Source organism: Eublepharis macularius, chromosome 4 (assembly GCF_028583425.1).
Source record: "Eublepharis macularius isolate TG4126 chromosome 4, MPM_Emac_v1.0, whole genome shotgun sequence".
Classification (NCBI taxonomy): domain Eukaryota; kingdom Metazoa; phylum Chordata; class Lepidosauria; order Squamata; family Eublepharidae; genus Eublepharis; species Eublepharis macularius.
In genome coordinates, this window is record NC_072793.1 from 172,023,658 (window position 1) to 172,049,677 (window position 26,020).

Sequence of the window (26,020 nt, forward strand, 5' to 3'; positions counted from 1 at the left end):
CTGTTTATGGCTACATACTTGTCTGTCAGGATTAAAAACTCTCCCTTCCTTCCTCTGCCCTTCTGAGAAATGGGGCAAGAATTGGGTTTCTTTGGAATGCCTCAGTACTCGGTAATTAAGAGTAATTGGACTATTTGTTTCCTCTAAAGGATTTGCCAAACCTGACTATGTCTCTTGCCTGGAAGAAGGCAAAGACCCATTTGGCTCAGATTCTGAGGAAGAGGAGAGATCAGCAGGTAGGTGCCTGGGGTGTGAGGTGGGCCTGTTCCTTGCCTGGGAATGGAGGGGTTTCCTCACTGAATTTCCAAGTGGAAGCTCCCTTGCTATTGTACTGCAACATGAATGGGGAAACTGCTGAACACCATTGCTGGGGGTAGGGGGAGAACACTGGGGCAAAAGGAGGAATAGTCAGAGAGCATCTCTTGGGCTATTGGGGGAGGACAGTTTGCTGGTCTCTTGGAGCAAAATTAGCAGGAGTTTGTTAGAGGATATCCTCCCCCCCCCACCTCCATCAGAGGAAGAAGACTATAGTTCAGTAAATAGAACCAGACGTGTTAGTCTGTAATGGCAAAATAGCAAAGAGTCCAGTAGCACCTTTAAGACTAACCAACTTTATTGTAGCATAAGCTTTCAAGAACCACAGTTCTCTTCGTCAGATGCATGGAGGGTATGAAGAAACTGGCCAGAAGTATATAGGTGGTGAGGGGATGGGGGAGTAGAACAGTTGCAAAAGTCATGAAAGAGGCGGAGTGCACAATTCAAGCTGGATGTGACCCCTCCCTTCCATAGCTGAATCTGAATGGAATGGCTGAAAGGCAGTTACTTCTGTTAATGAGATAAGCATCCAGAGTCTCTATTCAATCCAAGGCTGACTGAGTCAAATTTACATATGAATTCCAATTCAGCAGCTTCCCGTTGGATTCTGCTTTTGAAATATTTCTGTTGAACTATGGTGACCTTTAAGTCCTTGATGGAGTGTCCTGGTGTTACTGGAACTGCTCTTTTATTTGGATGGGGAATTAGCTTAGCAGTCCAGAACTGAATTTAGCACAGATCTAGCCAATGTATACCAAGGTCCATTTTCGGAAATCCCCGTGACAAAGAGGCAGACTACAGGTATTCAATCAATAACATGTATTTTCTAATAGTGTGGCGTATGCCTGAACTTACACACATACAAGATTACATACAAGATCTAAGAAATACAGAGTATGAAAATTAGAGACAGATGCCTGAGCAGGATACCATGATAACAGGGCATACTTACCACCAGTAGGCAGGTCAGAGATATAGCAGTGACGTGGTTCAGTGCCCGCACTGGAATCACAGAGAGACAGCAAGGGGGCTGGGAAGGGGCTGGCGTGCGCGCACCCTCGGGTTCGAGGGGCTAGCTTATATACTTTCAAATTACCCAGGGGCTGACGCTCCTGTCAGTGGTTCTCACGACTTAAATCAAAGGATTTGAGGCCATCGGAACAGCCTTGATTGGACCATGTTTGAAGTCTGATTGATCCGTAATGACACCTTCTTGGGAGAGGGGATGGGAAGGAGGAAGGGGATCTGGGCCGTTTACACTTTCCCAGCGCCCATCCTGGTGCCTTCAAGTCCGGAGTGCAAAGGTTGCTTTGATGTACGCTTGTTGATTGCCCTGGCTGACTGATGATCAATCTCCATTCTGGATAGGTGTTAAGATATGCAGAGGAGAGCGGGATTCTCTCGCTGCGTATGTGGTCCGCTCGCTTTTTCGAAATGTCTTCCCAAAGCAGGCTGTTCCCCTCGGCTTCTTGGCTGTTCTGAGAACATGGCTGTCATCTGGGCACGGCTAGGGCTTACCAGCAGACTGTCTGGCAGTGAGGGCAACCTTGGTACCCAGCCCGCAGGAGGCTCCCAGCAGGAGCTGGCCAGGGGATGCCTGGTCAGACCTGCTGAAGATCTTTCCTGGCTGGCATCTGGCTGCCGGCAGCGTGGCTGGAGCCCAGGGTAAGGCAAGCTCTCATGGCAGGCAAGGGAGCAGCGTTTCAGACACCGTCCGTGGTTGGCAACAGGGCAGCATCACACAGGAGAGTCCAGATATAAGCTTGGGCAGGGCAGTGCCACGCGAGGGTCCTAAATGTATTTGTCTAGGAAACTGACAGTCTGTGGCAGCATCAGATATGAAACTGACAAGTGTATTAGAGGCACACATGCAAGGCAGTCCCTTAGTGTAGAACTCAAAGGAAGACAGTTTGTGGTTGGTCTCAGGCGGGGGGCGGGGGGGGCTGCTAGGTAACAGAGGTAGATCGAAGTGTTCTCCCACTGGTTTCTGCATATTGCCATTTTTGATGTCAGATTTGTATCCTTTTATTCTTTTGTGCAGAGGTTGTCTGGTTTGTCCAATGTACAGAGAAGATGGACATTGTTGACACATGAGGGCATATATCACATTGGAGGATGAGCAGCTGTTAGAGCCAGAGATAGTGTAGCTGACACCATTGGGTCCTGTAATTGTATTCCCTGGGTAGATATAGGGGCAGAGCTGGCATCTGGGTCTGTTGCAGGGCCTGGTACCTGTGTTGGTGACTCTGTTAACCAATTCATAGTTGTTAGTGAGAAGTCATTTAAGGTTGGGGGGGGCTGTCTGTAGGCAAGGAGAGGTCCTTCCACCCAGGGCTTGTGAGAGAGAGGCATCGTTTTCCAGGATGGACTATAGATCGCTGATGATATGTTGGATAGGTATGAGCTGGGAACTATAGGAACACCAGTGGTGTTCTGTGGTTGGTTCTTTTTGGTTTGTCCTGGAGCAAGCTGTTTCTGGGTACTAGTCTGGCCTTGTTGATTTGTTTCCTCACCTCATTTGGCAGATACTGTAGCCTCAAAATTCTTGTTATAAATATCTTAAATGAGAGTCTCAATCAAAAGCATTGGAGCAGATATGATTGTAACATAAGGCTTAGCTATAGGCAGTCGACCGAGTGGTATGTTTTGGGTGGTAGCTGGAGGCATGTAGATATGAGTATTGGTCAGTGGGTTTCTGGTATAAGGTGGTATTTATCTGTCCATTATGTACAGTGGTGTCCAGGAAGTGTACCTGTTGTGTAGAGTGGTCCAGGATCAGGTTGATGGTGGGATGAAAGTTGATTTAAATCCTGGTGAAATCTCTCAAGGATCTCTTTAGTATTTTAATCAAAAAGAGTCCAGTAGCACCTTTAAGATTAACCAACTTTATTGTAGCATAAGCTTTCGAGAATCACAGTTCTCTTCATCAGATACATGGAGGGCAAGAAGAAACTGGTCAGATATAGAGGAGGAGAGGGGAGGAAGGAGTAGATGCAAACAGCTGCTTCTGATATGGAGATCAGTTTGCTTCTGTTAAGGAAATCAGTTACTTCTGATAATGAGATAACCATTCATAGTCCCTATTCAGTCCCAGCCTGAGTCAAATTTACATGTGAATTCCAATTCAGCAGCTTCCCATTGGATTTTGTTTTTGAAAGGTTTCTGTTGAACTACGGTGACCTTTAAGTCTTTGATGGAATGTCCTGGTAGATTGAAGTGTTGTCCCACTGGAAATCCAACGGGAAGCTGCTTATTTGGAAGATTCCATGCTCAAGAGGATGTAGGTGAAATTGACCTGGCTCTTTGGTGTTCACTAGCAAAGAACCCCACTGATGCTCCTGTATGGCATTGGCTCTTGCAGCAAACTTCCACCATATTGATCTTTGGCCAGGCCACACTTTTGTAACTGCCCATCTGCCCTTTTAACTCCGGTCTTCTCGTCATTTTCCAGTGCGCTTTCCTCAGTCCAGCTGTTCTTTTCCCCTACTCTGGCATTCGGGCCTGTCTTCATTTCTCAGTTCAGAAAGGAGATTGAAACAGACTGAAGGACCACATTTATATTAACTCTGTAGAAGAGGTTATTCTATCAGTCATTCTTCAACTGCACTCCTAACCATCTCTCTCTCTCTCCCTCTCTTTCTATTCCAGCAGGTGATTGGGATGATATGGAATATTTCAGGGAGCTTTCTGGGGTGTCTCTGGGAACAACCACACATGGAGCAGAGGAAGAGGCCATTGGGAGTCAAGAAGGATTAAGGGGGAAGAAGGGTAGCAAAGCCCATACCAGGAGGGAAAAATCCATTGGTGCACAGAGTGGTGAGATCCATGAAATGTCAATCCAGGAAGAGCATTGTGAAAGAAAGAGAGGAAATAAGAGCCCTTTGGCTGAGAAAACGTTCCAGTTCAAACCCATGAATCCACCTTGCAAATTCCAAACAAGAGAGAAAGCCTTCAAGTGCTGGGAATGTGGAAAGAACTTTGCTAGCAGTCTCAATTCTAAAGCACATCTAAGATCCCACACTGCAGAGAAGTTGTATAAATGCTCATGCAGTAGCAACAGTTTTTCTGATGAGTTGAGTTTTATTAGGGACCAGGAAGTTCACAGCAGGGAGAAACCACGTAAATCTATGGAATCCGAAAAGCATACCAGTAATAGAGGAAAGCTTGCCAAACATCAATACATTCGCTCAACCAAGAAACCATATAAAAGTGGGGAACATGGAAAGCACTTCAGTCAGAAAATGCAACTTACTTCACATCCCAGAACCCACATTGAGGAAAAATCATATAAATGCACAGAATGCGAAAAGAGCTTCAAATGCAGCACATCACTGACTTTACATAGAAGAATCCATACAGGGGAGAGACCATACCAATGCTCAGACTGCCCCTGGAATTTTTCTGCCAAATCAACATTTATTAGGCATCTGAGAATCCACACAGGGGAAAAACCATATAAATGCTTGGATTGCCCAAAGACCTTCCGTTTGAGTTCACACCTCCATGTACATCAACAAATCCACAGAGGGACAAAGCCATATAAGTGCCTAGAATGTGGGAAAAGTTTCAATAGTAGTGGAAGCCTAATTTCACACCAAAGAATTCACACAGGCGAAAAACCATATAAGTGCTTGGAGTGTGGAAAGAGTTTCAGACACAGGTGTGGCCTTACTTCTCATCAAAGAACACACACATGGGAAAAAACATATAAATGCCCAGTGTGTGAGAAGAGTTTCCGATGGCGCACAGCTCTAGTTTCCCATCAAAGAATCCACACAGGAGAGAAACCGTACAAATGCTTGGAATGTGGGAAATGTTTCCGGGATAGCTCACACCTGACCTCACATCAACGTACTCACACTGGGGAGAAACCATATAAATGCACTGAGTGTGGAAAGTTCTTCAGGCAGAGCTCACACCTCAATTTACATCGAAAATTGCATGCTGGGGAGAAACCATATAAATGCTCAAAGTGTGGAAAGAGCTTCAAGGTGGGTGGGCGCCTAACTAATCATCAGAAAATACATAGAGAAGAGAAGCCGTACAAGTGCTCAGAGTGTGGAAGAACCTTTAGACACACCACCAGCTTAAAGGCACATGAAAGGACTCACACAGGTGAGAAGCCATACAAATGCCTGGAGTGTGGAAAGAGCTTCAGGCAGGCCTCACACCTTAGTCAACACCGAAGAATTCACACAGGGGCAAAGCCGTATAAATGCTTTGAATGTGGAAAGAGCTTTCGTGTGAGTTCAACCCTTACAACTCATCAAAGAATTCATAAAGGAGAGAGGCCTTATCAGTGCTTGGTGTGTCAAAAAAGTTTCCTTCATCGTGGACGTCTTCGTGAACATGAAAAAGTTCACACTGGGGAGAAACCATATAAGTGTCCTGTGTGTGGAAAGAGATTCAAACAAAGCAGAAGCGTTACTTATCATGAAAGGATTCACGCAAGGGAGAAATCCATGTAAATGACTTGAATGAAGAAAAGATCTGTACTCGCAGAGTAAGCCTTAGGAAACTTTGAGGGTTCTTTATAAAGGCATGGAATGAGGAAAAGAATTGTACTTGCAGAATAAGCCTTAAGAAACTTCATAGTATCCACATTGAGCGTTCTTTATAAAGACATGGGGTGTGGGAAATGCTTTGGACCGAAGGAACAGCTTGTTTCCCATCAGAGAATTTGCTTTTGAGAAATAACAACATACCTGGAGCACGGGAGGGATTTCAGTGGTAATTCGAGCCCCACCATCGCATCAGGGCAAGAATGCTAAATACTGTTGAAGTCATACCATCATCATGTTATCAATGAGAACTGACTTCCAAATCATTTCTCAAAAGAATAAAGGTACATCAACTGAACAGAAACTATATTGAAGAAATGAAAGTGTCTGCAATTACATTAGTCTATAAAAGGAACCCAAAGACATTTTTGTCCTTGCTGTTTGCATTTGGGGAATTTGTCTTTGGTTCATCATGATAGATAAGAATTTGGGGATTATTAGTTACTCTGATGAACCAATTGCCTCTTTAATGAACAAACTCTCCTTTTTAAAAAATTTCTTCCCCTTTGGATAACATCAGTATTTACTAAATTTTAATGCCTAGTTTTTAATATTTGGAATTTGATTCTCAATTTTGTAATCTATCTGTCTATCTGTCTATCTATATCTATATATATAAAGACAGGTGTCTTGACTGACTCATCAACACCCAGCTCAAACCCCTGGACCTACAAAACATGAAATTTGGGAAGAACATTCCTTTCATGATGTAAACACCAACTAAGAAGGGATTTTAAGAATTTTGCACCCTAAGGGGGTAAAAAGGGGTAAAATGTGTTTTCCCATAGGGATACAGCTTCCCTGTGTGGCTAACAGGCTACTGCCTGCTTGCCACCACCTCCCTTCGCCAACTGCCAGCTTGTCCACTCTTCCTGATTGGGCTAGCCTTTCAAGGCCTGAGTGGTCCTCACCTCAACATTCTAAAGAGTATGCAGTTGCTCTTGGGAGTCATTGAATGTGTCCTGAGGTAAAATGCACCTCCCAGTCTTCTCCTACTAGGTTTGCCAGTCTCCCTGTGGGGCCTGGCTCTCCTGTGTGGCTGATAGGCTCCTGCCTGCTCACACCCCTGTCTCCTTGATTGGTAACCTGTGGAACTCTGTGTTCTGAGTTAAAAATCAGGTAAAGGAAACTGCAGACAGTTGAAGAAAGACAGTACAAGACTTCTAAATAGGGATTTTATATAAAAGTTAGTATGGCAACTAAGTTTTTAAATGTTCATGGGGAGATGGTGCACAACCTTTCTAGAGGCCGTTTCAACGTGTACCTCTCACATGAACCTGCCAAAGTGCCCACCACACCACCCCTCTCTCAGTCCAACTCCACCTCACACCTCTCACACCCATCACCTCTTACTGCCCCCAAGAAGCCTCCTGATAGACGTCGTGCAAGATAACACCAACACTAAAAGGAGGAAGCAACTTAGAGATGCAGCAAAGAAATATGCACATCGTACTCTTGCGGTGTACCGAGAAGCAGTGGCCAAGTACCAGCAAGATCACCACAAGGTGCACAGAGTGGCAGAGTTTCTCTATGAGCAAGGCAATCCTGGAAGACGAGTAGAGAGGCACTCATTTCCATGGAAAGTCAAGGCATATGATCCTTCACTGCCTTCAAGCTGCCTCTTAACCTCATCCATGAAGAAACATCCCTGTTCAGCATCTCAAAACAAAGCAACATGGCCCAAGTGCTGCAGAACTGTATGCTCATTGTTTGGGATGAGTGTACCATGGCACACAAGGGGTGTTTTGAGACACTGAGCATAACCCTCAAAGATGTCAGGGGCAATGAGAGAGTTATGGGGGGAGTCACCGTGCTGCTGGCTGGAGACTTCAGGCAGACTCTGCTAGTAGTCCCAAGGGGAACTCAAGCTGACGAGGTTACCGTGTGTGTCAAGAGATTTGAGGAGAGTTGCTCAGAGGTAAAAAAACAGCGTTTAACACCTTACATGATCACACACACCCTCTCTCTCTCACACACACACACACAAACATACCATTTACCTCAACAACACCTGCAAAACTAGGGATGCCCCGCCACTGCCCTTCTGAGGGCCACCCAAGCATCTGACTTTTGGGACATATACGAACCCTCATGCCGCTGCTGCTCCCTCTCCCAATTATTGAGAAAGACTTTGGTTCAGGGCATCATTCTTTACTGTGTTGCGCCACCCCTACCCTCCTTCCAAAAATCCTATCCAAGCGTCCCACTCCTGAGCAGCTTGAGATTTAATTTATTTTTTAATAACTTTAGCTACATGATGCCTTGATACAGGATCTATAGCAGAGCTATCAGACCACAGGAGACAATTTTGAAAAATCGCATTAGTCACATCTCGTGAGTATACTACAAATAACTGCCTCATGGACTTAAATGCTGTTGAAATAAATTATCTCCATGAAGTCTCTATCTACCTCTCAACGACGATTCATTTTCTATCATATATATAATTTTCACGTGGCTCTGACATGGTAAAGACCATAATAAACAAAAACAGGCAGAAGAGGGCATTTCAAAATGCACAACACATTCTTACTTATATTTGTCAGCACCACTGTGAAAAAGCATTTCTTAACTGAAAAATCAAGCGACTTCCCTAAAAGTAAGATGTTTTGCAAAACCTCCTTTGAGGCAATTAGCAATGGCTGTGAGTCTATCCTGGGGAGGAAGAAATTTAATTATTGTAAATATCTACCTCGCTCAAGTAGGAAAACTGAGGTAGAGGAAAATTGGTTGTCCCTAGAAAACTATGTAAGGGCCTTAATGCTGGAGTATCCCAAGGCCGTGTTACTTCTAGGTGGTGACCTGAATGCCCGATTGAGCCCAGATGATACTTTTTTGACAGCCAAATTCAAGTTGCAGTTAAGTGTTGCAGGGGAATCTTTGGGGAATCTGAGCCAAGAGAGAGTGGTCAAAGATCAACAAGCAAACTACACGGGGCTTGTCTCTTTTAAGTTTGCCTTTAGGTTAAGACGCTTTATTTTAAATGGGTCTGTTGAAAATGATTTCTCTGATGAATTCACTTTTATGGCAGGATCTAAGTCAAGTACAATTGACTCAGCAGGGCTTTTTTTCTGGGAAAAGAGGTGGCGGAACTCAGTGGGTTGCCCTCGAAGAAAATGGCCACATGGCTGGTGGTCCCGCCCCCTGATCTCCAGACAGAGGGGAGTTTAAATGGCCCTCTGTGCCGCTGAGCTCAGGGGGAGATCAGGGGGTGGGGGCACCAGCCATGTGATCATTTTCAAGAGGTTCCAGAACTCCGTTCCCCCGTGTTCCCCCTGAAAAAAAGCCCTGACTCTGAGTCATAGAATTCTAGCTCCTCTGACTGAGAAATTTCAAGAAATGTTGCGGTTCCATTTAGATTCTGAGGACATCTGTCTGATTTCTAGATATTCCATCACTGGGCATCCTGTGGCAAGGTTTGGCTGTAGAGTAAGATGGTCCCCCAAGTTAGCACAGTGTTTGAAAGAACTCCTGAATTTGGAAGCTTACTGAATTCCTGCCGATTACCAGGGAGTTCGATGTTGGTTCAAGATCCTGTAGATGTGTATGAAAAGCTCATTCAAAATTTATATCATTTTCTTTTCCACTCTTCGGATAAATGTGTTAAACCTTTTAACTTACCCAAACCACGATTCAATCAAAGGTGCATTGCGGCTAAAAATGCTCTACATAGGGCCTACCATCATTATCAGAATGCTGACAAGGAAGTGAAAAAAGATACCCTTTTCCCAACGACTGCTTCACAAAAAGAGGTATAAACTGATAACAGATCCAGAGGAGTTAGCCAAAAAACCCCATCCTTTAACAGAGCCCAAATTGGCATTGGGGCAAAATCTCCTGCCTTCTCTCTCCAGGGATGGAATCAAACCCCCTTCCTTTGATATACCTGAATCGGGGGGGGGGGGTACTTAGTCAGCTGCAGCAAACTCAAACAGCAGTCTGGGGGGCAAGTCCAAAGACTAGCACAATTTATTCTGTCGAAGGCTTTCACGGCCAGAGAACGATGGTTGTTGTGGATTTTCCAGGCTGTATTGTTGTGGTCTTGGCATTGTAGTTCCTGATGTTTTGCCAGCAGCTGTGACTGGCATCTACACCTCTGAAGATGCCAGTCATAGCTGCTGGCGAAACGTCAGGAACTACAATGCCAAGACCACGGGAATACAGCCCGGAAAGCCCACAACAACCAATGTTTAGGGAATTGAGGAAAGGCTATGTTTTAGGAAAATTCTCCCACTAAGCTCCAATTTGGAGAGTTGCCATCCAAGAGCTCTGCCTCTAAAATAATCAAGGCAAGTAATAACTGCTAATAAAAGCATCTCATGCACTTTAAACAAATTTAGTCACCGTGCATACCTAACTTAGAAAATAAATTGTTTACAAGAACAGAATAATCTACCAGAAATCAAACAAGCTTGAATCATTAAGTTTTCTAAGGAACTAGCTCTAAGGAACAACATTAAATCTTAAAAGCTGACAGGTCATACAAAGGAATGATAACACTTTTCTTTGGCATCTCTTGCTATCTTTTGGAAAACCAGAGGGGTAGAATTGTAGGCTGAGAAGACTGGATTATATAATACCCAAGGTTTCCTTGTAGCCATGTCTATTGCTGGTTCAAAACACCCTCTTTTCCCACTATCTTTATCTACCTTGCACATTCTAACAGAGAGCAATAGTATGAACGTAGGTAAGAGGGCACAGAGCATAGAACAGGCAAAACAGTTACGAGTTCAGTAGCACCTTTAAGACTAACCAACTTTACTATACCTCTTCATCAGATGCATCTGACGAAGAGAACTGTGGTTCTCAAAAGCTTATGCTACAGTAAAGTCGGTTAGTCTTAAAGGTGCTACTGGACTCTCGACTATTTTGCTACTACAGACTAACACTGGCCAACTCCTCTGGATCTAAAACAGGCAAGACTCACTTTTAGGCAAGCGATTCGATTTACAGGGGCTTAAAAATTTCAGCTGCTCCCCTGTAAGAAAATAACATTATGCAAGGTGATCATTCGACGAGGAAGTGCTCCTGAAGGCCCCCCAGGAAGGACACTGGGTGGGGGGCTGGATGAATTGCAGGGGAGAAGGGAAGCCAAGTCCTGCTCCACACAGTCTGTGACTAGTTGGATGCAGGGCGGTGGAGGGGGCTTGCTGGGGAATCAGTGCAGCTGCCTGGTTACCTCTGAGTAACACTCCAAGGTGGCTCCATCCCAGGGGATTGGGGGTGGGGAGGGTGTCCATCCGCAGAGGAGCAAAGCAGTACTGCGGGGGGGGGGGGTTAAATCCCTTTGTCCCGCTGTCCATCTGGCTAGCAAAGGGCGGGGCCAGGCTTACGGCTGCGAGGCTTTCCACAAAGCCTTCTGCGCGCTCCAGCTGCTGGGAACAAAAGCAAGCGGGACGCGGCGGGGGAACCGCCTCCTCCCCGGGCAGGACCGACCAGCGACCCGGCGGAGGCGCACCGGGAGGCTCCGCGTGGAGAGTCTTGCGGGGGAAGCGGCGGCTTCCCTGCCTGCCCTTCCTCGGGCTGGAGGCGGAGGCTTCGCGGGAAGAAAGCGCCGGTGAGGCAGGCGGGGAAGGGGGCTGCGGGCCGCCGGAGGGGCCGGGGACGGGCGGGGGGCAGGCGGGGCCGGGCGCGGGTGGCGGGGCCTTTCCGGGTCAGAGCCGGCCCCTTGCCGCGAAGGCAGGGCGGAAGGCGAAGCGCGACTCCCGGGGCGACAGGCGCAGCCTCCGGCGACGGCCGCGAATGAAATCGCGGCGCGCCTGTGTGCGGGGAAAGGACGAGCAATGTTCGCGCTGCCTTCTGGCGCAGCGCCCCCGCCGAGGCTCCCGGAGGGACCTGGGCCGGCTCTGCTCTGCGCTTGGCCGTAGCTGCAGGATGCGCCCCTTCTCTGCCCCCGAGGGAGGCCCGCAAGGTGTGCTGGGGGCGGCCCGTCCGCAGAAGGGAGCGGGCAGGTCACCCCGAAGGACCGGCAGCAGGGCGAAGGCTTTGCTGACTCAGCCCCAGAAGTTACCACGGGTACAAAGCCGGGTATGTCTCAGTCGGGTCTCTCGCTGTCTGAATGGCCGTTCCGTTAAAGCGGTTGGCTTGGCCCTGGGAGACCATTGCGCTCCCCCAGGCTGAACTTGGAAGGGGAGGCCGAACTGGCATGGGGGCAGAATCCCCTGTCAGGGTGCCCCCTTTCTCTGGGATGGAATCGAGCCTCCTTCCTTTGCCATACCTTTGAATTGGGGTGGGGTGGGGTGGGGCGGTTAGTCAGCTGCAGCAACCTCAAACAGTAGTCGGGGGCAAATCAAAGGCAAACACGGTTTATTCCAGTAGAAGGTTTTCATTTGTTTATTAAGGTCCTAAGACCTTAATTTAGACCCATGGGAAGGAAGCCCTTGAGAGATTTCATCAGGACTTCAACAACTTTCACCCTACTATCAGCCTGATTCTGGACCACTCTACACAACAGGTACACTTCCTGGACACCACTGTACAACTACATAATGGTCAGATACCACCTTATACCGGAAACCCACCGACTGATACTCATATCTACATGCCACTAGCTACAACCCTAAACATACCACTTGGTCAATTGTCTACAGCCAAGCTTTATGTTACAATCGTATCTGCTCCAATGCTCTTGATCAGGACTCTCGCTTAAGAGATTTACAACAAGGATTTTTGGGGCTACAGTACCCACCAAATGAGGTGAGGAAACAAATCAACAGGGCCAAACTAGTACCCAGAAACAACCTGCTCCAGGACAAACCCAAAGGAGCTAATAACAGAACACCACTGGTTGTCACCTATAGTTCCCAGCTCAAACCCATCCAACATATCATGAGCGATCTATAGTCCATCCTGGAAAACAATGCCTCTGTCTCACAAGCCCTGAGTGGAAGACCTCTCCTTGTCTACAGACAGCCCCCCAACTTTAAACAACTTCTCACTAACAACCACGAACCAGCTGACTGAGTCACCAATACAGGTAGCAGACCCTGCAACAGACCCAGATGCCAGCTCTGCCCTCATATCCACCCAGGGAATACAATTACGGGACCCAATGGCATCGACTACACTATCTCTGGCTCCTACAGCTGCTCATCCTCCAATGTGATATATGCCCTCCTGTGCCAACAGTGTCCATCTTCTCTGTACACTGGACAAACCAGACAACCTCTGCACAAAAGAATAAATGGACACAAATCTGACATTAAAAATGGCAACATCCAGAAACCAGTGGGAGAACACTTCAATCTACCAGGACACTCCATCAAGGACTTAAAGGTCATCTTAGTTCAACAGAATCCTTTCAAAAACAAAATCCAATGGGAACCTGCTAAATTGGAATTCATATGTAAATTTGACCTAGTCAGACTTGGATTGAATAGAGACTATGAATGGTTGTCTCATTATCAGAAGTAACTGATTTCATTATCAGAAACAAGCTAGTTTGTATCTGCTCCCCCCTTCCCTCACCACCTATATATATCCAGCCAGTTTCTTCATACCCTCCATGCATCTGATGAAGAGAACTGTGGCTCTCGAAAGCTTATGCTACATTAACATTGTTAGTCTTAAAGGTGCTACTGGACTCCTTACTTATCTGTTTATTGTTATTTTATCTCTATATGTAAATTGTTTATTGTTGTTATCTGCACTGAGCCCCTTTGTGGGGAAATCAGGCCACAAACGTAATAAAATAAATAAATAAAAGTAACACACCTGGGGTATCTGGTGGACTAGCGGCTGCTTCATCAGATGCATGAAGTGTTGCATTCAGGCTTGGATCTATTTTATGCTTCCTTTGCCTCCCCCCACGGGCAATGGAAGAGCTGTTCCTCTACCTGTCTGTGCCATCCCTGCAAGAAGCAGACATAAGAACCCAAGCCAGGCATTGAGAAAACAGTAAATTTTAGCCTGCTTTCCGGCAGCTCTATTGCCAGTAATTGACCAGACCATCTCCCAAAGAAGGAGCTTTGGGGGCTGGAGGGGAGGGCTGGTTCTGGCCAGTGGAAGACTCCTGGGGAAGATCTTTAGGGTGTGAACAGGATGCTTTTTCTGGTCTGTTTTTCTCTTGCGTCTCCCCTTCTCTGTTGAGCAGTCTTGTCGAAAGATTCCTAGCCCGGCTCCTTCTCTTTCCTCCATTGCTCCTGCCACTGGCTTTAATGCTCAGCCCCAACCTTCTGACAGGGTGTGCTGGGATTCTTGATGTTATATGTTGCTTTGCTGAATTTCTCTCTTGCTGAGCCGAGGAGGCCTAGGTTCAGTTGCAGAGATGTGAGCTCCAAGTTTCCCTTCGTGCAGCGGATGTGGTTTGTTAACTGTGTTCCATATTGTCACAGGGCAAATAAACAGAGCATTTGGTGGCTGTGCCTGGTTCCCTCCCTGCACGAATCCTCTTTTTCTCTGCAAGGTTCAAGGAGTCCCCAGGGCTCATCCAGGACTCTGGTTTGGAACTGGATCTCAAAACTCCATAATTATTAATGCAAAAAGATGGGCCACGTTAAACTCACCTCCCCTTTATTTCCTTCTCACCCACAGGCTGAAGAAAGAACGGTGTCCCTTGTCCCAATCTAGGCCCTCTGTCTTTGTTGGAGGAATGGCAACAGCCACCATGCAGCCAGATCAGGTAAGGGGGGATCATTTGGAGGGGGGCAGGGGGCAGCTCGGGGTGTCTTTTGCTGGGATGGTTTAGGTGGGTAACCGTATTGGTCTGTAGTAGCACAAGATTTTCCAAGTGGAAGCTTTCGAGAGTCAGAGCTCCCTTCTTCAGATGAAAGAGAGCTGTGACTCCCGAAAGCTTACACTCGGAAGATCTGGTGGTCTCTAAGGTGCCAGTGGACACACATCCTGCTCTTTTGCTGCAATGAGAGGTGGGGAAGGGGGGCTGATTCTGCCGTCACAAACTCTCTTAGGTGCCTACTGGGAAGGCTGTGAAATCCACTGATCCCTTTACATGAAGCTTTTGATCCCTGGTGGGGAAAAAAATCACCCCACCTTCATGTCATGTGTATGTCTTGGGGGGATTATTTGACTGACAGATTTTTTGTTTCTGTTTCAGTGCCTGGTTTCCTTTGAGGACGTAGCTGTTCATTTCACACCGGAGGAATGGGCTTCGCTGAATCTGGACCAAAGAGCTCTGTACAGGGAAGTGATGCTGGAGAACTATGAGAACGTGACCTTTCTGAGTAAGCATCCCTTTGCCTTCTGTTGAAAGATGGCCACTTTACTGTTTAGCACTTTAAGGCTGTGGAGTTGCAACGTTGGCCAGATGTCCTGGAGATTTTTTTTACTTCTGGGCATGGAGCAGGGGTCCCTGGGGGAGGGGGAGGGGGAGATAGCTGTGAATTTCCTACATTGTACAGGGGGCTACACTTGATGACTTTTGGTGTCCCTTCTAGCTCTATGTTTTTCTGGTAACTTGTGTTCCAAAAGAGGGAGGACCAAGCATAGAGAAGCTGCAGATGCCAGAAAAGGGGGGGGGTCATATATATTTGCATATTTCTGGGTTTTTAATGGTTATGAATTGTAATTATTTTATTACTAGAAACAAAGCCTGTTGTGGGAAAAATACAATGGGCTCTAGAAAGGGGAGAGCGGGCAGGCAGGCATTCCCTCCTCCTCCGTCACTGACATTGCCACTTGCTCCACATCTGATCTCAGCAACTGAAGGGGGGATGGGCTTTGCTACCTACTGCATGCCTGATAGAGGTTGGGTAAAGGGGGGCAGGCATAGCCACCTTCTCCGCTCCTGATCCCAGCTGGGTGAAGGGAAAATGGGCGTTGCCTTCTGCTCTGTGCCTGATTACGGCTGGGTAAAGGGGGGCAGGCATTGCTGCCTGCTCCAAGCCTGATCCTAGCTGGAGGAAGAGGAGTAGGCATTGCTGCTTCTTCCCTGCTGGGTGAAGGGAGAAGTGGGCATTACTTCCTGCTCCTTGCCTGATCCCGACAGGTGAAGGTGGGCAGTGGGCATTGCTATGTGCAAGGCGGGCAGGCATTGCTGCCTGCTCCAAGCCAGGACCAGGGATGGAGGAGGAGGGAATGCCTGCCTGCCCGCTCTCCAAGCCTGATCCTAGCTGGGTGAAGGGGGTGCGAGCATTGCCACCTTCTCTGCTCCTGATTCCGGCAGGTTGAAGGGGGGACGGAGATTGCTGCCTCCTTGGCGCCTGATTCCAACAGAGAGAAGATGGGGTGGGCATTGCTGCCTGCTCAGTGCCTTATTCCAGTAGGCTGAAGGGGGCGGGGATTGCCACCTGCATCACTTCTTATCCCGGCTGGGTGAAGGGAAGACGAGAATTGCATCCAGCTCTGTGCCTGATCCCACCCAAGTGAAGGTGCTTGGTGGGCAATGGCACCTGCTCCACTCCTGATCCCAGCTGGGTGAAGGGGGCAGGCATTGCCATCTGCTCTGCTCCTGATCCCAGTTGGATAAAGGGGGGTGGGCATGCCCCCTGCTCCGCTCCTAATACCAGTGAGGTTAAGGCGGAGAGTAGGCCTAGCCACCTGCTCCGCTCCAGATCCCAGCTGGGTGAAGGGGGGTGGGCATTGGCACCTGCTTCGCTCCTAATACCAGCTGGGTTAAGGTGGGGGTGGGCATTGCCATCTGCTACGCTTCTAATACCAGATGGGTTAAGGCAGAGTCAGGCATTGCCACCTGTTCCACTCCTGATCCCAGCTGACATAAAGGAACGGGTATTGCCACCTACTCTGCTCCTAATGCCAGCTGGGTTGAGGGGGGTGGGCATTGCTACCTGTTACATTCCTAATATCCTCTGTGTTAAGGCAGGGGATGGGCATTGCCACCTGATACACTCCTAATACCAGCTGGGTTAAGGTGGAGGGTAGGCATGGCCACCTGCTCCACTCCTAATACCAGCTGGGTTAACGTGGGGGTGGGCATTGCCACGTGCTCCACTCCTATTACTGGCTGTGTTCAGGTGGGAGGTGGGCATTGCCACCTTCTCCACTCCTAATACCGGCTGGATTAAGGTGGAGAGTGGGCATAACCACCTGCCCTGCTCCTGATTCCAGCTGGGTGAAGGGGGAGGGCATTGCCACCTGCTGCGCTCCTAATACCAGCTTGGTTAAGGTGGGGGTGGGCCTTGACATCTGTTACGCTCCTAATACCAGATGGGTTAAGGCAGGGTCAGGCATTGCCACCGGTTCCACTCCTGATCCCAGCTGACTTAAACGACCAGGTAATGCCACCTGCCAGTTGTGATAAGGTGGGGGTGGACCTTGCCACCTACTCCGCTCCTAATACCAACGGGGTTAAGGTGGGGGTGGGCACGGCCACCTGCTCCACTCCTAATACTAGCTGGGTTAAGGTGGGGGTGGGCATTGCCACCTGCTCCGCTCCTATTACTGGTTGTGTTAAGGTGGGAGGTGGTATTGACACCTTCTCCTCTCCTAATACCAGCTGGGTTAAGGTGGGGGTAGGCATTGCGACCTGCTCCACTCCTATTACTGACTGTGTTAAGGTGGGAGGTGGGCATTGCCACCTCCTCCGCTCCTAATACAGGCTGGGCTAAGGTGGAGAGTCGGCATAACCGCCTGCTCTGCTCCTGATTCCAGCTGGGTGAAGGGGGGAGGGCATTGCCACCTGCTGCGCTCCTAATGTCAGCTGGGTTAAGGTGGGGGGCTGGCATTGCCACCTGCTCTGCTCCTAATAACAGCTAGGTTAAGCCAGAGAGTGGGCATTACCACCTACTTTGCTCCTGATCCCAGCTGGCTGAAGGGGGAGTGGGTATTGCCACCTGCTCCGCTCCTAATATCTTGTTACACAAAACAAAACAAAGAGGTACTTCCATGTAAATACAAAGTCAAAAGGCGGAAACTGCAAGTGGAATCTAGAAAATAGTCAATGTACCCAATAGTACAAAAATCAAAATTCTAATGTACAATCAATCAGTATCACAACCACATCACAAAATGTATGAACCATTAGTTATAATGGCTCATACTAATGACTAATGGCTCATACTAATGGTTCATACTAATGACTAATGGTTCATACATTTTTGATGTGGTTGTGATATTGATTGATTGTACATTAGAATTTTGATTTTTGTACTATTGGGTACATTGACATTTTCTAGCTTTCACTTGTGGTTTCTGCCTTCCACTCCTAATATCAGCTGGGTTAATGCAGGGGGCAGGCATTGCCGCCTGCTCCACTCCTAATACCAGCTGGTTTAAGGCGAGGGGCAGGCATTGCCACCTGCTCCGTTCTTAATTCCCGCTGGGTTAAGGTGGGGGGGGTGGGAATTGCCACCTGCTCTGCTACTAATACCAGCTTAAGGTTAAGGTGGCAGTGGGCATTGACACCTGGTCCACTCCTAATACCAGCTGGCTGAAGGGTGGGCAGGCATTGCCACCTGCTCCACTCCTAATATCAGTTGGGTTAAGATGGGGTGGGCATTGCCACCTGCTCTGCTCCTGTTCCCGGCCTGGGCTTCCCACCATGGTATGTTTTCTGGAGCGATATGGTGAGTTGTCTGGGCTTTCCTCTGCAGCAGCGCCCTCTGGTGGTGCGCCAGGGTATAAAGTGAGTCGTCTGAAACACGCTTACTCAGTTATATAGTAATATCTTACTAGCAACCAAGCCCATTTTGTGAAAAAATACAACAGGCTCTAGTAAACTGATATGGTGGGCCCCCCTCCTGGTGGTACTCAAAATTTCTGGAAAAGTCTATATGAAAATCTCTTTAAAAATCTCTCTCTGCTTTTGTCTCTTCTTGGGTGGATTGCCTTTTCCTTTGTGCTCCCCCCCAGCTGCTCCCAGGGGCCAAAAAGCAGTAAAGACTTACCTCTGGGAGGGCAGAAACTGGAAGCAGCCTTTGGTTCAGTAAGCACTCCTGTGTTTGCACCCAAATCATCATGGGGGGTGGGTGGCCTGGGCCCATTCCCCCTTTTTAAAAGTAGACTGAACTCCTGCTCTTTTATACAGCTACAGACAGACTAATATGGCTCCCCTTCTTGATATAACCCCTTTTAAAATGGCCCAGATATGTGGGTTGCCCAGAGAACGGCAGGCGCTAGAGATGGCCAAGCAGCAGCACCTGTCCCCAGCATCCTTCTCTACAGGCTCGGTTTAAAGCTCTTCTTCCATGCCAGAGAGCTATCCCCCTTCATCTCCCAGTTCTTCCCCCCTCTTGGGGCCCTTGGGGGTCTTCTCTGCAGTTGGGGGTGGGGGGTCTCTCTCAGACAAAGCCTTGTTGCCTAGCCAGAGACCACCCAAATCCTGGATAGGACAGAAGCACCCCTGGGCTGGAGGGGAGGCAAGCCAGGCTGGCTGTGCAATCAGGCTGCTCTGAGCATGTAGGCACTTTACTGGGGAACCGCAGCCTCATGGCCATTGTGCAAATTAAACATTGGGTCAAAGGGACAGTGTGCTTCAAAGTGCATGCTTGGGCACCATGGCTGCAGAGGGGATTCCAACATGGCTGAGCTGCTTCCTCCCTTTCAATTGGAGTCACTAGCCTCGAAGCCCTCTGGAGGGTCCATTCACACATGTTTTTCTGGGCTCCGGACACCACTGGTGCCTGAGTCCTGGCCGTGCTACTCCTCCCCCGTCAGAGCTCCTCTGCCTCTTAAATGCTATGTGCCAATAATACCCAGCAGGTATAGCTTTGCTTGGAGTGGGCGTGTTACATCCCCCCCCCCATGCCTGCTTGTATTTCAGAATGAGGCATGAAAAAATACAACAGGCTCCAGCAAACCGATTTGGCAGGTCCCCTCTTGGCAGCAAGCAGGCACTTTGTAGAGGTCTGGAGGCCAGAGCAGGAGGGTGCTGAGGAGAGGCAGCAGCCTCGGGGCCAGAGGCATTGCTTGCGTGAGGATAAAAAGTGAGTTGTCAGCAACACAGCTTGCTTTTTATATAGTAGGATTTTTGTCTTATTTTGTGAGCTTTTTTAAGCAAGTCTCTGAAGAGGGAGCATATAAATGTTTTTATTTAATAAATAATAAAACCCCATTAACCCGCCCACCCTCAAATACCTGCATAGTAAAGGCTATTAAAATCTTTTGGCCTTAAAGGATCTCCTAAAAACGTCGGGACAGTGTGCTAATCACTGCCTGAGGACATTCATTCCATGAGATGGGAGCCATTCCTAAAAGCTGGTTCACCTTAATTGGGGAAACAACAAGCTGACATCTAGAGGACCATAATTGGTGCATAAGGATGTCGGGGAAGAGACAGTCCTTCAGAGATGTGAGTTTTAGGGAAGGGAGAGATTGAAAGGTTAAATGAAATCAGAAACAACCTGGCAGCCAATAAAGTGGCTTTAAAATAATTTGGCTGCTGCCTTCTGATCCAACTCAAGTTTCCAGGATGTCTTCAAGGGCAGTCTAGTGTACAGCACATTACAGTAATCAAACCATGAGGTGACCAGAGCATGGATAGCATGATCACATCATCTGAGAAGGGAGAGAGGTGGCAGACCTGATGCATCTGTACAGGTAAGCAATAGGAGGCACTCAAAGGAGAAAACGTAAGGTCCCAGACAAAAAGACTCCTCTTAAATTTCAAACATATAACAACAATTTTATACTAAGATGTAAATGTGCAAAAGTGCAATCAATCATAAATATACAAAATATTATTCCAATTACATATATCACAGTCAGTCCTTTCTAGAGTTAACGTTAATAAATCTGCTCGGAGGTAGTAAATCTGCCCGACCAAAGGCCATCTTCAAAGGTTTCGCAGTAGCTGCTTCCTCGGGGGAGACTCTGCAATCTTGAACCACTTCAAAGTTTCACAAAGCATTCCATTTCCATCTGGTAGCCACGAGGGCAATGTCCATCCGAGCAGATTTAGTACTACTCCGTTTCAAGTTACTGATAAGAAGAAGCTCCTTTTCTGAACTGCTGTAGAAACATATTGGCACCGGTAATGACTATACTGTCGTATAGACTGGTGTACTGGTACATTTGGTTTTGTATTCATTTCCAGTTTTACTGGTTATGTAACTGTTTATTTAAGAATGTGGATTCTGGTTGCCTTGTATTTTTGAAAAATTGGTACTAGTAACAATATCTGTGCATTAACTCTAGAAAGGACTGACTGTGGTATATGTAATTGGAATAATATTTTGTATATTTATGATTGATTGCACTTTTGCACATTTACATCTTAGTATAAAATTGTTATATGTTCGAAATTTAAGAGGAGAGTCTTTTTGTCTGAGACTTGATGTATCTGACAGAAAGCTCGCTTGGCTGCTGGGCTCTGGATAGGTGTGAGAAGAAGATTTCCTCCAGGGAGAGTCATCCACAGGCAGCTAAAAATCCAGGTCCTTCTCTACTCATGAAGCCATGGTCCCAGGACTGTTTATGGCTACAGATTTGTCAGTCAGGATTAAAAACTCTCCCTTCCTTCCTCTGCCCTTCTGAGAAATGGGGCAAGAACTGGGTTTCTTTGGAATGCCTCAGTACTTGGTAATTAAGAGTAATCGGACTATTTGTTTCCTCTAAAGGATTTGCCAAACCTGACTATGTCTCTTGCCTGGAAGAAGGCGAAGACCCATTTGGCTCAGATTCTGAGGAAGAGGAGAGATTGGCAGGTAGGTGCTCGAGGTGTGGGTTGGGCCCCTTCCTTTCCTGGGAACGGAGGGGTTTCCTCATTGAATTTACTATCACCCAGAATAGATCTGACCCTCTTAGGCTGAGACTTCGTGTCTATTTCAGCCCCTTGCGGTATGTCCTTCCTCAGAGTTCCTTTAAATCACAAGAGCTTCCATGTGCTCTGAGAGGTGAAAGGCTCACATTTTTCCTGCTCTGTTGATCATGACTTTGGGTCTGTTTCAATCTTGTCCTGAATTGTTTCTCCTTTCTAGAAATTCCAACTTTTGCTGGAACAGGGATCGGGTATTCAGGATTCTTTCTTCTCTGCCTGAATGGGAAAAGAGAGAGGCAGAGATTTTTCAGCTGAATGGGTCTATGTTAAAATATGACTTTACTCTGAAGACCCAAAAGTGTCTTTTAAAAAGCCCTCTATGAAGTGCAAGGAGGGAAGGAAATAGCTGCCATGGAGACTGGGGCAGGAAAGGTATGGGGAACCCGCCAAGTGGAAGACCCCTTGCTACTGTGCTGCAACATGAATGGGGAAACCATTGAACACCATTGCCAGGGAAAAACACCAGGGTCACAATGAAGACTAGTCAGAGAGCATCTCCTTAATACTAGAAAGATAATCTAGTGGAAAGGGAGTATGATGGGCTATCCGGAGAGGACTGTTTGTTAGTCTCTGGGAACAAAAATGAGCAGGAGTTTGTTACAGGTTCCCGCCCCACTCCATCTGAGGAAGAAGACTGTAGTCCAGTAAAGTTGATGCTAAAAGAGAATGTGACATTCTGGGATACTACACCATATTTGGAAGACTCTACAGTCCAGGGGATCATAGACTCTACACTCTAGAGGATGCAGGTGAAATTGACCCGGCTCTTTGGTGTTCACTGGCAAAGAACCAACCCCACTGATGGCTCCTGTATGGCATTGGCTCTTGCAGCAAACTTCCACCATGTTGAGCTTGGGCCAGGCCTCACTTTTGCAACTGCCCATCTGCTCTTTTAACTCTGGTCTTCTCGTCATTCTGTACTGGACTTTCCCCAGTCCAGCTGCTGTTTTTCCCTACCCTGGCATTTGGGCCTGTCTTCATTTGTCAGTTCAGAAAGGAGATTGAAACAAACGGAGGGACCACATTTATATTCACTCCATAAAAGAGGTTATTCTATCAATCTTTCCTCAGCTGTACTCCTAATGATGTCTCTCTGTCTCCCTCTCTTTCTATTCCGGCAGGTGATTGGGATGATGTGGAATATTTCAGGGAGCTTTCTGGGGTGTCTCTGGGAACAACCACACATGGAGCAGAGGAAGAGGCTGTTGGGAGTCAAGAAGGATTAAGAGGGAAGAAGGGTAGTGAAGCTCATGCCAGGAGGGATAAATCCATTGCTGCAGAGAGGGATGAAATCCATGAAATTTTGATCCAGGAAGAACATCGTGAAAGAAAGAGAGGGAATAAGAGCCCTTTGGCCGAGAAAACGTTCCAGTTGAAACCCATCCTTAATCTACCTTGCAAATTCCAAACAAGAGAGAAAGCCTTCAAGTGCTGGGAATGTGGAAAGAACTTTGCTAGCAGACTCAGTTTTAAGGCACATCAAAGATCCCACACTGCAGAGAAGCGATATAAGTGCTCAGGCTGTAGCAACAGTTTTTCTGATAAGTTGAGACTTAATAGGCACCAGGAAGTTCACAGAAGGGAGAAACCACGTAAATCTTTGGAATCTGAAAAGCATGCCAGTAATAGAGGAAAGCTTGCCAAGCATCAATCCATTCACTCAACTGAGAAACCATATAAAAGTGAGGAACATGGAAAGTGCTTCAGCCAGGAAAAGCAACGTACTTCACATCCAAGAACCCACACTGGGGAAAAACCATATAAATGCACAGAATGCGAAAAGAACTTCAGATGCAGCACGTCACTGACTTTACATAGAAGAATCCATACAGGGGAGAGACCGTACCATTGCTCAGACTGCCCCTGGAGTTTTTCTGACAAATCAACATTTGTTAAGCATCTGAGAATCCACACAGGCGAAAAGCCATATAAATGCTTGGATTGCTCAAAGACCTTCCGCTTGAGTTCACAGCTCAGTGTACATCAACAAACTCACAGAGGACTAAAGCCATATAAGTGCCTGGAATGTGGGAAAAGTTTCACTAGTGGTGGAAGCCTCATTTCACATCAAAGACTTCACACAGGAGAGAAACCATATAAATGCTTGGAGTGTGGAAAGCGTTTCACACACAGGTGTGGCCTTACTTCTCATACAAAAACCCACACTGGGGAAAAAGCATATAAATGCCCAGTGTGTGGGAAGAGCTTCCGATGGAGCACAGCTCTATCTTCCCATCAAAGAATCCACACAGGGGAGAAACCATATAAGTGCTTGGAATGTGGGAAATGTTTCCGTTATAGCTCACACTTGACCTCACATCAAAGTACTCACACTGGGGAGAAACCATACAAATGCACAGAGTGTGGAAAAGGTTTCAGCAACAGCTCTAGACTTAATGTACATAGAAAATTGCACACAGAGGAGAAACCATATAAATGCTCAAAGTGTGGAAAGAGCTTCAAGGTGGTTGGTGGCCTAACTAATCATCAGAAAATACACAGAGAAGAGAAGCCACACAAGTGCTCAGAATGTGGAAGGGCCTTCAGACACACCACCAGCTTAAAGGCACATGAAAGGACTCATACAGGTGAGAAGCCGTATAAATGCCTGGAGTGCGGAAAGAGCTTCAGGCAGGCCTCACACCTTAGTCAACACCGAAGAATTCACACAGGGGCGAAGCCGTATAAATGCTTTGAATGTGGGAAGAGCTTTCGTGTGAGTTCAAGCCTTACAACTCATCAAAGAACTCATACAGGAGAGAAACCTTATCAGTGTTTGGAGTGTCAAAAATGTTTCCTTCATAGTGGACGTCTTCATGAACATGAAAAAGTTCACTCTGGTGAGAAACCGTATAAGTGTCCTGAGTGTGGAAAGAGCTTCAAACAGAGCAGAAGCCTTACTTATCATGAAAAGCTTCACACAAAGGAGAAATCCATGTAAATGGCTTGAATGTGGAAAAGAGCTGTACTTGCTGAGTAAGCCTTAGGAAACATCACAATATCCCCTTTGACGGTTCTTTATAAAGGAATGTGGGAAATGCTTTGGACTGAACAAACAGCTTGTTTCCCATTACAGAATTTGCATCTGAGAAATAACATACCTGGACATACTTTCAGTGCAAGAATTCTATGTACTGTTTATGTTACGTCATCATTTTATTAATGAGAACTGACTTCCAAATCATTTCTCAAAAGACTAAAGATGCATCAACTGAACAGAAATTATTTTAAAGGAAATGAAATTATCTGAAACTAGCAACAAAGCCTGCTGTGGGAAAAAAAATACAACGGGCTCTAGAAGGAGTAGGGTAGGCAGACGGACATTGCCTGTTCCTCCATGACTGATCCCGGCTGAGTGGGGGGGGGGGCGCATTGCCACCTGCTCTGCTCCTGATTGCGGCTGTTAAAGGTGGGGGTGGGGTAGGAACTGCCACCTACTCCATGCCTGATACAGGCTGGGTAAAGGGGGGTGGGCATTGCCACCTCCTCTACTCCTGACCCTACCTGTGTGAAGGCTCTGTGCCTGATTCCAGTTGGGTGAAGGGGGGAGGACATTGCCGCCAGAGCCGTGCCTGATTCTGGTGGGTTGAAGTGGGGGTGGGCATTGCCTCATGCTTCGCTTATAATGTCAGCCAGTAAAGGTGGAGGGTGAACATTGCCACCTGCTCCTGTCCTGATCCAGTCCGAGTGAAGGAGGGGCGGGCATTGCTACCTGCTCTGTTCCTAATACTAGCTGGGTTAAGGCAGGCGGTGGGCATTGCCACCTGCTCCACTTCTAATACCAAACCTATAGTGGATAACCACACCTAAGGGACTAATAGACCATATGATATTCTTTGAATTATAGATTTTTGTTTAAAGTGCTCAAGTACAATAAATATTTAAATAGATAGATAGATAGATAGATAGATAGATAGATAGATAGATAGATAGATAGATAGATAGATAGATAGATAGATAGATAGATACAGTCTCATACAAAATTCCAGTACAAATCAATGACTACAAGAATAACATTCCAGCTACATAAAGGCAAACGGCCATTAAAGATTTCATCATGTCAATTACACAAGGTATCAAGTAACCAGTCTCTTATATAGAGGTACGAAGATTCCTGGAGTAGTCCTGGAGGAGTCCCTGAGTGGCAACGGTAAGTATCCACTTAAATTAGTAAGTAATATTGTAGTTATCTCTTATCTTTTTTAGGCAGAGGCAGGGGTGGGGGGTATCCTCCCTTCTGTGGGAAAATGAAGAAATAATATTTAACTTGTCCTCCCACCAGCTGAGTAATGAAGAACTGACAGTCTTGCATAAAGGTGTGAGTTATATGCCCACTCCCTTATACTATCTATTCAGACGAGAATTGATTTATTCAAACTCCTATGCCAAATTAAATTGAAAGTTTTCTTTGGGGATCATCCACCACGTCCTGAGAGAGATCAAAGAATACAGTATACATCTAATTTTGTTCCTA

At 46.9% G+C, this 26,020-nt stretch overlaps 2 protein-coding genes across 2 annotated transcripts in view; one reads left to right on the forward strand and one right to left on the reverse strand.

Annotated features, from left to right (window-relative positions):
* Positions 1-200, reverse strand: part of LOC129328762 (zinc finger protein 420-like) — a 35,021-nt gene extending 34,821 nt beyond the window's left edge. The window contains exon 1 of the mRNA XM_054978040.1: positions 191-200. Coding sequence (XP_054834015.1) covers positions 191-200 — 10 coding nt within the window. The remainder of the gene's footprint in view (positions 1-190) is intronic.
* Positions 201-3,980: 3,780 nt separating this feature from the next.
* LOC129327839 (zinc finger protein 420-like) lies at positions 3,981-24,891 on the forward strand. Its single transcript, XM_054976591.1, has 9 exons — positions 3,981-4,975; positions 5,144-5,430; positions 5,674-5,779; positions 11,188-11,433; positions 14,409-14,496; positions 14,929-15,055; positions 21,347-21,433; positions 22,668-23,679; positions 23,764-24,891. Exons 1-9 carry the CDS (start codon positions 3,981-3,983, stop codon positions 24,485-24,487), a joined length of 3,672 nt encoding a protein of 1,223 aa, XP_054832566.1. The 3' UTR covers positions 24,488-24,891.
* The last annotated feature ends 1,129 nt before the right edge of the window (positions 24,892-26,020 follow it).